Genomic DNA, 11,898 nt, shown 5'->3' with positions numbered 1-11,898 from the left:
CTTATGTGGTGTTGAGGAATCGAACTCAGGGCCTCATGCATGCAAGGCAAGCGCTCTACCAATGAGCCACCTACCGAGCCCTTGTTCATGACTTTTACTTGTCTTATCAACCTTTTGTTTTAGTACAAGCTGATTTTGATTCATTGCTTATTGTTACTATTTTTATTCTCTATATATTATTCTGTTTGATTATATTCCTTGTACTAATTTGGTGGTTGGATATCTAGTTCCTTGAGTTGCAGGATGAGTTGTTCTTCCACAATATTCTCTCTTGATTTAAGCAGGGTTGTTATATTCCTTTCTTTCATCCATTTTCTATATTCATAGATTTATTGTTAGCTCTTGTTATTTTCATTTGTTCTAAGGATCGTTTTATTTCTTATATTTTGTCTTAAAAAACAGTTCACTTGGTCTGGCAAGTTGGTTCAGTGGTAGAGCACTTGCCTCGAAGCATGAGGCCCTGGGTTCAATTCCTCTACACCACATAAGCAGAAAACAAGCCAGAAGTGGTTCTGTGGCTCAAGTGGTAGGCCACTAGCCTTGAACTGAAGAGCTGAGGGACAGCGTCCAGGCCAGAGTTCAGCCCCCATGACCAAAGACATAAAGTTCACTTTATCACTCATTAATCTTTATTTAATTACATTTAATACTTTAATTATTATTTCAGTATTTTATAATTGTTGGAAAATGAAGTCCTTTGGTTTTATGTTTGGGCATATTTTGCTTGTTAAATTCTCGCATTTCTATAGTATGACCTGCACATATGTTAAATATGTTTTCAAAAAATTAAAACTTGGCAGCTGTTTAATCCTGCCAGCATCTGCTATTGTTAGTTTTCTTGCTAATGGACATTCTCATTTGGTTGTGGTGGAATCTCAGTACGTTTTTTGATTTGCATTCCTTTTATGCCCAGAGACTTTGAATATCTCTTCATATATTTATTCTTATTTGTTCTTTGGAGAAATCTCTCTTTATGTTTTTAGACCATTTAATTTAAATGTATTTCATCTGATATTAGGATTGCTACTCCACCCTGTTGATGGGAGAATTTTCTTGAAATATATTATTGCAGGCATTCAACTAGAAAATGTTCATTTTTTTGGCATGATGGGTCTCTTGTGGACAGCAAATACATGGGTCTTGCTATTTGATTCAATTCTCTAATCTGTTCCAATTATTTGGAGATTTAAGGCCATTAATGTTAAGAATTATAAGTCCTGACATGTTATCCACCTGCTTGGTGGCTGTGCCTCATCTTTTCCTATAATGTTTAGCTGGCTCTCTAATAAGGAATATTCTCTCCACCACTATGGTATTCTGATTAATTTTAATATGTATTTTCTTAGCTATTTTTCTATTGCTGGATTGGTGAGGAAAATTATTTCAGTTATTCTTGTTATGCAATTTTATATTTGTTCACTAGATATAAAGGAGTATTTTGCTGGGTACAATTTTTGGTTGGTAGATGTTTGCCTATAAACTGTGGCATACATCATTTCAGCCTCTTCTTCCTTTCACTGTCCCATATTAGAAAGTTGTATTTATTCTGACAGCTTTTCCTTCATAAATAATCAATTATTCCTCTCTAATATCTTCCAGTACCCTTTCCATGGGCAATAGCATGCTCTTTTCTGGTCTGGACTGTTTGGGCTTCTATTACTCCCTGTTCCTGAATATGTCTTTATTTTTCCATGCTCAGAAATTTTTCTAATAAAATTCCATTAGATATATTTTCTATCTTTTTTATTGCTTGCTCTCCTACTTCGTGAATATGTAATCTTAAAGTAGGGCTTTTGGTTGATTCCTAAAAATCCTTTTTTTAAGTTGCTTTTTTATTGTGAATACACTGTACAGAGGGGTTAGAATTACATGGGAAAGATAATGAATGCACTTCTTACCAAGCATTGTTGCCTGCTCCTTAGTTTCCCCTTACCATTCCTTCCCATCTCCTCCCCCCATTCCGGCCCGCCCCTCCCACCCCGCTCCCATGCCAAAGTTGTAAAGTTCATTTTTCCCTAAATTTCTTGCACACTCTTTACTCCCCCCCCCCAGGAATTATCAGTGTCATATATCCTTTTGCCAGGAGAAGACACTTTCATTTCATCTGTACTATTAGTTTCCTTTTCATATGCGATATAGATTTACCTTTATCTTTGTAGATGCCGTGACTCCTTCTAATAAGCTTTACCTAGTCTCATCATGCTCAGGAATTGTCCTGTGTACATTTTCTTTCTTTTCATATTTTCATCAACTTTTTCTTAAAGTATTTTATAACTATATTCTAGGTCCTTCCTTGTCTGACCCATAGCCTGGACATTTTCTCTAAGAATTAATCTTGCTTTATTTGCCATTTTTCTTGTATTTTCATGGATTATTTCTCTATATTTTGAATCATTTGTATTTTCATGTTGTCTCCATTGTGTCCTTCTTTGAATAATGTACATTGATTTCGTTATATTTATTTTTAATATTCTCACACGCAGATCTAACATTGCACATACATATCACAAAAGAGAAAGGAAAGCATTTTTATCCTCTTTACAACTTTACGTTTTTTTCCTTTTCTATATCTCAAGATAAATACACTAGCAAATATATTAAGTATTAGTGTAGTGCCTCATGGTGGATTTGGATGGTGGATTTCAATGTAAAGATTTCTCACAATTCTTTCCTCATAACCTACATTGTAGGCTCCTTTCCCCATATTCAGTACCTTGGAGTTGGTTGACTATCTATGTTCTCATTACCTAAATAACAGTTAAATTGCCTCACCTGTTATTAAGCTTTTGTTGTGGTTGATATTGCAGGAAGAGCTGTTGATTTTGTTGGGTATGTGAGCAAAGCTTGCTAAAGAATCTTCATTAAATAATGCTTTCCTTCTGAAAGATGCTATTAAATTGAAGAATTGCTAGTTAGCTCAACCTGCAATATAACCACTTAACAGCAACTGGGAGACTGAACCAAAAGGCTTTTCACACAGGTCTTCACCTGTTTCACCATATTTCCCCAAGGTGAAGGCAACAGAATATTTTGTGTCTCATCGCAACTTACTCCATGCCTAATGGAAAAATTTTGCATGTTGCATGTATATGGTAGTGGAGATAAAGCAAGCTCTTGGCTTAACTAAGTTTCTGAATGTAATTCATGAAAAAATCCTTTCATATATTTACATAACCCTATATTCAAGCACAAGACATTGTATTCATATTCCATCCTAATTGGGCATAATATTTTACCATACTTTATTAGCAGAAACCCAAGCATTCCTTCCATAAAAGCCATAATTTTGAAATATTCCTGCTGAATTTCTATGCTCATTATGCAGGTTTACCTTCAAGAACTACCAGTGTGTTTTGGCCTTGGCTTTTGCTATAAAAGAGATCAACAAAAACCCTGATCTTTTACATAACTTAACTCTGGGATTTAGTATCTATGATGTTCAATATGGATCAAGGACATCATTTAAAAATCCCTTCATTTGCCTCTTTGGGAAATATGACTTTCCAAACTATAATTGTGTGAGAGACAACCCGTCTATAGCAGTACTTACAGGACCTTCAGGAGCATTATCTTCACAGATTGGGACACTGCTTGACCTCTATAATTTTCCACAGGTGAGAGTGTGAGGGGTGGGAGATCTTAAGAATGCCTAATTTAGTGCCACCTCAGGTGTTAGAAGAGGACAAAAGGAAGAGATTTGATTTATGGAGGGAAAGGTAAATAACAAAATGCTTAAATAAGGATACAAGTTGACCCATTGTAACATTGAGATGTATAAGACACTTTGGTGAAAATGAACTTTACAACTTTGGCAGAGAGGAAGGGAGACAGGAGGAGTGTGGGAGGTGGGGTGGGAAAGGATGGTAGGGGGGAAACAAAGGAGGAGGTAACAATGCTCAATTGGAAATGTACTCCTTACCTTACTCATGTACCGGTACCACTTATGTACAGTATTTTTTACAATAAAAACCATATTTTAAATTGTAGAGTAAAAAAAGAGTATGTATGTGATATTTATAGTCCTGTTGGTTTTAAAAAGGGGATTAAAACATTATAGGCAAAAGGTATTATTTCGGAATTTTAAGCCTTATAATTGATATTGATTTCTTACAAAATCAGGAAATGGAAAATGACTTTAAAATGTCAAGATATGTTGAGCATGATCCTGATGGACCACATCTCTAATCCTAGTGACTCAGAAATCATTTCTAATGATTTAGAAAAAATCATGCAGTAATGTGTGGTTCAAGTGGTACAGTGCTACATTTGGGGGAAAAAGCCAACAACTACATAAGGCCCTGAGTTCCTGGCCCTTTACTAACACTCACACTCATACACACACACACACACACACACACACACACACAGCACACTCTCACACACACACACTCATACATATATGCAGGCTCATATGTAAGATATATTGAATGCAATAGGTCAGACTTAGAAAGAAAAAGGAGGTATATGATCTCTCATACGTAATATTTTGTCTAAAATAGGAAAATGAAATATTAAAAATAACACACTCAGATATATATATATATATATATATATATATATATATATATGATCAATCTAACTAAATTATGTTACATATCAGGGTAGAATTGGATGATGTAACCGCTTGGAGAAAGAGACAGTACATAAAAACACCAGGCAACTGAAGCATATCTTCAATGAGGGTGGCTTTTCAGGTGTTCAGGGAATATGGAAAACGAGAAAGGAGTAGATGGGTATAGAAAATAATATAATAATATTCAATGTACATATATGTGAAAATGGAACTAGGAAAGTCAGTGAATATGTGGGGTGGATACTGATTACAGGAGTTGATGGAAACACTGACAACGATTAAGAGATTTTGTAAAAACCAATTGATACATTGTCAAATAATTTAAAATTTTTAAATTTATTTCTTCCAAAATTAAATGAAAAACCTACCTTCCAACTATTGCACATAGTTATATGATATACATATCATGACTGGAATTAGGATGGATGGAAATCTTCTCATTTTTGCAGCCTCCTGTTCTCATTCCCTTTAGCTGACCTCTGGGCCTTTTGATCATGCTCTGAGTGACAATAACATGTTTCCTGGTCTCTATCAAATTGCTCCAAAGGACACTTCAATAGCTAATGGCATGGTTTTATTACTACTTCATTTCAGCTGGAATTGGGTGGGACTGATAACCTTACAAGATGAGAATGGTTTGTGGATTCTTCCTGCATTGAAAGAAGAGATGGCCAAGAACAGAGTTTGTGTAGCCTTTGAGCTATCATTACCGAATTATTCCATGTCGAATATTTTCAAAATTATGTCACATTATAACCAGATAAATAAATCTTCAGCAAATATCGTCATTGTGTATGCTGATAATGAGTTCCTACGACATTTATTGATATGTGTTGAACAATTTTTAATAAAAGGCAAAGTTTTTATTATGAACTCAGAGTGGGATGTAACCATGAGAAAGAGATATTTCATTCTAGGTTCATTCCTTGTACCTCTCGTTTTTTCACACCATCACCCAGATGTTTCTGGATTCACAGATTTTCTCAAATCAGTTAACCCTTGCAAATACCCAGGAGACTTTTTTCTTGCTAGGTTATGGTTTCTCTCTTTTAATTGCTCAGATGCTGTGTCTGACTGTGTACAGTGGGAGAACTGTCCTCATGATGCCTCCTTGGATTGGTTGCCTAGGCATATATTTGATATGAGTATGTCTGGAGACAGTTACAGTGTATATAATGCTGTGTATGCTGTGGCACAGGCTCTCCATGATATGCTGCTTTATCAAACAGAAACGCAAACAATGGGAAATAGAAATGGGATAGTGTCTACCCCTGCACAGGTAAGGCCTTCTGTGTTGTACATCACACATTAGGAAGAAAGTTACTTTGTAGAGAGGTTCTTACTCTATGAAATTAAATAATTTTGTTATTGTCTGAAACCCCAAGGTACTATACTTCTTCAATTGTGTGTGAGATTCTCTAGGAATGTTTTATGTACTCTCAAGAAAAGCAGCCATAAAAAAGGACATTTCTAAAAATTCTTTTAGTTACACATAAACCAACATGTTTATAGCCAATATTTTGAGAATTCAAAATCACCATTGAAATCTGCATTTCTTAAGTAAGGGTAAATGATGACCTCCTGCACATATTATGTATATTTTTCATAAGCGATCAAGTTTTATTCTATTTTATCTATTAACATTTTACCAAGCTCATATTACAGATGATCACAAAACTAGTGGATGTAGAAAGCTATAGTAAGCTAATGAAAACTTTCTCACTAATGACTATTTACATGAAATTGGTTTCTCTTGAAGAGAGGCCTTCTATTTCCTTGCTGAGTGACCAGGACTCCGAAAGACTATTTTTATTCTCTGATAGGTTTTCTTCAAGGCAACTCACTAGGTGCCTCTACTATTCTTGAATTCTGAATCAAAAATTTAAGGCAATCAAGAGCCTTTCTTGGTTCAGGTTTTCCTTCTTAACTCTGGGATATATTTCACCATATATTTCTCTTGTAGCTGCATCCTTTTCTGAAGAACATCCAGTTTCACAATCCTGCTGGAGATCAAGTGATGTTAGATGAGAAAAAGAAATTGGGGGCAGAGTATGATATTGTGAACATTTGGAATTTTCCCGAAGGTCTTCAACTTCAAATGAAAGTAGGAAAATTTTCTCCATATACTCTTCATGGTCATCAACTGACTTTATCTGAAGATCTAGTAGAGTGGACCATAGGAACTACAGAGGTTGGTTGGATTCAACAGTAATGATTTTAAGGATATATAAGTAAAGAAATTTCACCCTTAAAATTTATACCTGGTTGGGTGCCAGTAACTTACTCCTATAATACTAGGTATTTAGCTGGCTGAGATATGAATATCATGTTTAAAAAACAGTGCTAACAGGAAATGCTTTGAGACTAATCTCAAATGAACCATCAGTAAAGCTGAAGTGGTGCTGTGGATTAGGCATTAAAGTGTTCACATTAAGCAACAAAGCTCAGATACCCAGCCCAGACTCTCATTGTAAGATTTAGTTCTGGCACACACACACACACACACACACACACACACACACACACAAACAGATAGACAGACACATGCATGCGCGCAGACACAAATATATATCCTATGTGCTTACTAAAAACTAAGTATTGGACATTTAAAATATTTCCCACTTAAGAAATTGGATTGACTGACTGTTGGCTATAAAATGAATAGAATATATTAACAGTACTTGGGTGAGGATACTCTTGCTTCTAATTATATCTACCCAGGTAGATGACTACCTCAGATCTAAGATCATAGTTTTGTTTAAAGCTCAACTGGGTAGAATATTCTATGAGACTTTTTATGCTTTTTATTATACAAATAGTATACAGAGGGGTTACAGTTATATGAGTAAGGTAATGAATAAATTTCCTATTGAGCACTGTTACATTCTCCTTTGTTTTTCCCCTACTATCCATTCCTTCTCTACCTTCCCAACTCCCCCTTTACTCACCAAGTTGTAAAGTTCATTTTCAACATAGCGTCTTGTATATCTCATTGTTACAATGGGTCAAATTGTATCCCTATTTGAACATTTTGTTTTTTTCCCTTCCCCTCCCCAAATTAGAAAAAATGTAAATACAAGATGCAGGATACCGAAATTACATAGAGTGAAAACGGGGGGAGGAACAAAGAAACGAAAAAACACATAGCATATTTTAAATACATTAAAAACAATATCAAGAAAGAAAAAACCACTTGTGTCCCCATCTTTGGGTTCATTTCGCTTAACATCATCTTATATGGTCATATCTCAATTAGCAATAAAAACCTCAACTGGAGATTTGGCTCAAGTAATAAAATGCTAATCTTGAGCACAAAAACCTCAAGGTCAGTACCCAGACTACGAGTTCCAAGTCCAAGGATCATCTCCAAAAAAGTTAACAGAGTGTTCCTAAAAGTTTATTAGGAATATTAAATTACATTTTTCTTAGAAAGTTTCTACATTGTGACAAAGTATCAGAGCAATCACTTTATATGTTTTAAGGGTTTATTTTGCTCCCACTTGTGGAATTACCATTCAGTGATTACTTGCCTACTGCTTAGGCGTCTTTGGTGAGATGAATCAGTGAAAGAGCCTGAACAAAAGAGATTCTCACCTCATGGCCACTGTATAAATGTGACATTCTTTGTATTCAGATAACCCTAAAACAGAAGGCCTATGCAATATCTTACAGCCCACTTTTCAAGCTTCAAAGAAAATTGCTTCTCTTTACTCCTTGTCATTCACAAATAGCAGGAAATAACAAATAATGACATGAATTCAAGGAAATTCCATAGCTCTGGCCAATAGGACTTACTTTCTCACCATTAATCAATTTTTAATGGTCTCACACTTCTCAAGAGTTCAATAGGCTAAATAGAGATCAAGCTGATAGAACATAATTTGTTTGTGATATGATGTGGAATCTATACCAACGTTGAATTAACTGACCAGATTTATGTGCATAAAATGCTACATTTAATAATCCTATTCTTTAAATAAAATGGAATTTTTTGGAGTGCCAGGTAAAAGTCTGAGCAGTTACTGACACAGATCTGAATTTCTTCAGCCTCCTCGCTCTGTCTGCAGTGAAAGTTGTTTTCCAGGATTCCGGAAAACCCTTCAGGAGGAAAAGGCTGCTTGTTGCTATGATTGTACCCCTTGCTCAGAGAATGAGATAGCTAATGGGACAGGTAAGTTCATTACTTGGAGAGAAATTTATATTCTCTAATAGTATCCCCAAAACCATGCAATGCAAAAGTTGTGTATTAGGATTGCAGCACCAATGTCTTCTTTTTTTTACTCATAAATTAATTGTGACTATAGAGGTTCTTACTTCTTGACAAAGATCATAGGCTGTGAATTATGTGCAGAATTAATTTTCTTACTCTGGAGTATGAATATTTGTTCAAGTAATCACTAATGTAAGTTTAATGCCCATTATATTAAGTGCAAAGCTACTTAAAGGATAAAGTCTCCGGTTTTTTTTCAAAATTGACTTCAGAAAATAAAGAAAAAAGAGATCTTGCACATCTTTATTTCCTAGTGCCCAGAAATATTGTTGCTACACAGCAAGTGATGTGATTGTTTTCTGTATAAGAAGCCATCAAAAGGGTTGTGCACAGCATGACTTTAGTGCTTGAAAGTGTGATTTGATTTTATGTTGCCCCCTGCATTACAAGCAAGCGGGACAGGCAATATGACAACTTCAAGGAAGGGATATAGGGCTTTTATTTATATTGTCCAGAGACATGAAGGGAAGTACAAACCCTGTGATGCACACTTTTGGATGAAGTGTTTGAGTGGTGAACACAAGCTGAGAAGAGCTATGGCAACATGAAGAGGTCTGGAAAAAATTTAGGGATGATAGAAATGGTAAGGAATCATATGTGTTATAGACACGTAAAGATAAAGTTATTGTGAATGTAGATTAGGCGTAGAGAGTTTGTCTAGCATGCATGAAGTCCTGGATTCAATGCCTCAATATCACATAAATAGAAAGAGCCAGGAGTGGCAGGGACAGTGCCCAGGCCATCAAAGCAAGTCCCAGGACTGGATAAAAGAAGAGAAAGTGGGAAAGTGTGGGAATATGATGAAGATATAATATGATACTGAAAATATCTGGTAATATTTGTAGGGATTTTCTAATTTGCTTTTAAGTACTGAAAAGATTATTTGAATTCCTCACCAGATGTGGAGCATTGTATGAAGTGCCCAGATCATCAGTATGCCAACACAGAGAGAAACCAGTGCCTCCAAAGAGCTGTAAGTTTCCTGGCTTATGAAGAGCCCTTGGGGATTGCCTTGGCCTGCATGGCTCTATGTTTATGTACACTCACAGCAATTGTTCTTGGAGTCTTTGTGAAACATCAGAACACCCCCATTGTTAAAGCTAATAACCAAGTTCTCAGCTACATCCTGCTCATCTCCCTCATCTTCTGTTTTCTCTGTTCCTTGCTCTTTATTGGCCGTCCAAACACAGCCACCTGCATTCTACAGCAAACCACATTTGGAGTTGTATTCACAGTAGCTGTTTCGGCTGTCTTAGCCAAAACTGCAACTGTGGTTCTGGCCTTCAAGGTCACTTATCCAGGGAGAAGAATGAGGTGGTTACTGCTCTCAGGGGCTCCTAACTTCATCATTCCCATCTGTACTCTGATTCAGGTGACATTCTGTGTACTTTGACTGGGGACTTCACCTCCCTTCATTGACACAGATGTACACTCTGAACATGGCCACATTATCATCCTGTGTAACAAGGGCTCCCTCACTGCTTTCTACTGTGTCTTAGGATACCTGTTTTTTCTGGCCTTGGCCAGCTTCATTGGGGCTTTCCTGGCCAGGAACCTTCCTGACACATTCAATGAAGCCAAGTTCCTGACCTTCAGCATGCTGGTGTTCTGTAGTATCTGGTTCACTTTCCTGCCTGTCTACCACAGTGCCAAAGGAAAAGTCATGGTGGCTACAGAGGTTTTCTCCATCTTGGCTTCCAGTGCAGGGCTGCTGGGCTGCATTTTTGCTCCCAAGTGCTACATCATATTGTTAAGGCCAGATAGAAATTGTCTGCATGGTTTTCGGGACAAAACATTTGCCAGTGGAAATAAACCCTCAAGATGAAACTTACATGTATGATTAAATACATAGGAGGTCACATAAATTCTACATTTCTTTTTCCATCAGATATTAGTTTATATTGATAGAATCAATTTGATGAATAAGTGAGCCTCACTCATTTTTCATGTGATAGTACAGTCACAATTTTTAGCCACCTACATTTTAATTTTGTTCCAATATCTTTGGATTTTCATGCTTTCACTGCACTTATCCAATCATCTCCACTAATATATTTTAAGTGCTTTTAGTTTTTGAATTGTGGTTTCTTAATCGTTTGCCTAAAAATTTATTTTATGTTCCTAGTCCTGGGTCTTGATCTTAAAGCCTGGTTACTCTCGCTTAGTCAGTTAGTTAGTTAGTTAGTTTATTTATTCATTCATTCATTTATTTGGTCAAGGCTACTGCTTTACACTTGAGCCACAGCTCCTCTTTTGGCACTGTAATGGTTAACTGGAAATGTTATTCTCTTAATGTTCCTTCCCACCTTACTTTTAAGCCATGATCACTAGATGTTATCCTGTGCAGCTGAGTTAATGGACTTTTTTAAAATTTTAAAGTACATTATCTTCCTACCTGTAACTATTCTTCTTAATCATGACTCATTAATATTTTCCTCTTCCAAAAGTTCCATGTTTTATATATTCAATAGTGTTTATTTTGCTTCATACTTGGATATTACCATTCACACATCTTTCTTTTTCCTTATTCCTCAATTGATTTTGTTGAAATAATCTCCCCCATTCTCTCTGATTTCATTCCCTCTCTCTTCCCTTTCCTTCCTCTCTTCTTTCTCCCCCCTCTCTGCTTACTCTATATTGTTTTATAATTTTAAGAATTGGTTTAATAAGCTACAAAATACAACTCAGTTGTATTGTCTTTATGAAGTAACAGCTAAGGAATGTAGAGAATCATAATAGGTTGCTTATCCATGGCTGGATATAATTTTCAAGTTATTTTTGTGTAATTCCTTTACAAATATTGTGAAGGCTATCTGAGTTGGCCAAGTTGTGGAAAACAGAAGCTGCTAAGAACAATGAACCACAGAATTCTAAATTCCAAATTTGTTCCTTGTTGATTTCAGTTATGATTATGCAATGATAATTTGATGGCCACCTGTTAGTCAACAGAAAGCAATAAATGGGGACCAATAATATATGATATATATCATATAATATATATATTATACATATAACATATATATAGCACATTATATATATATATGATATATAATAT

General features: G+C 35.7%; 1 protein-coding gene across 1 annotated transcript in view; it reads left to right on the top strand.

Annotated features, from left to right (window-relative positions):
• The window catches only part of LOC106001846 (vomeronasal type-2 receptor 116-like), a gene marked incomplete at its 5' end in the record, with an annotated part of 20,596 nt that extends 9,928 nt beyond the window's left edge, over positions 1-10,668 (top strand). The window contains 5 exon segments of the mRNA XM_013036808.1: positions 3,326-3,614; positions 5,046-5,852; positions 6,537-6,764; positions 8,621-8,744; positions 9,743-10,668. Coding sequence (XP_012892262.1) covers positions 3,326-3,614; positions 5,046-5,852; positions 6,537-6,764; positions 8,621-8,744; positions 9,743-10,668 — 2,374 coding nt within the window.
• Positions 10,669-11,898: the final 1,230 nt, after the last annotated feature.

This window comes from Dipodomys ordii, unplaced genomic scaffold (assembly GCF_000151885.1).
Source record: "Dipodomys ordii isolate 6190 unplaced genomic scaffold, Dord_2.0 Scaffold484, whole genome shotgun sequence".
Classification (NCBI taxonomy): Eukaryota; Metazoa; Chordata; class Mammalia; order Rodentia; family Heteromyidae; genus Dipodomys; species Dipodomys ordii.
The sequence above is the reverse complement of the archived record's forward strand: the minus strand, read 5'-3'. Positions and strand labels throughout refer to the sequence as shown.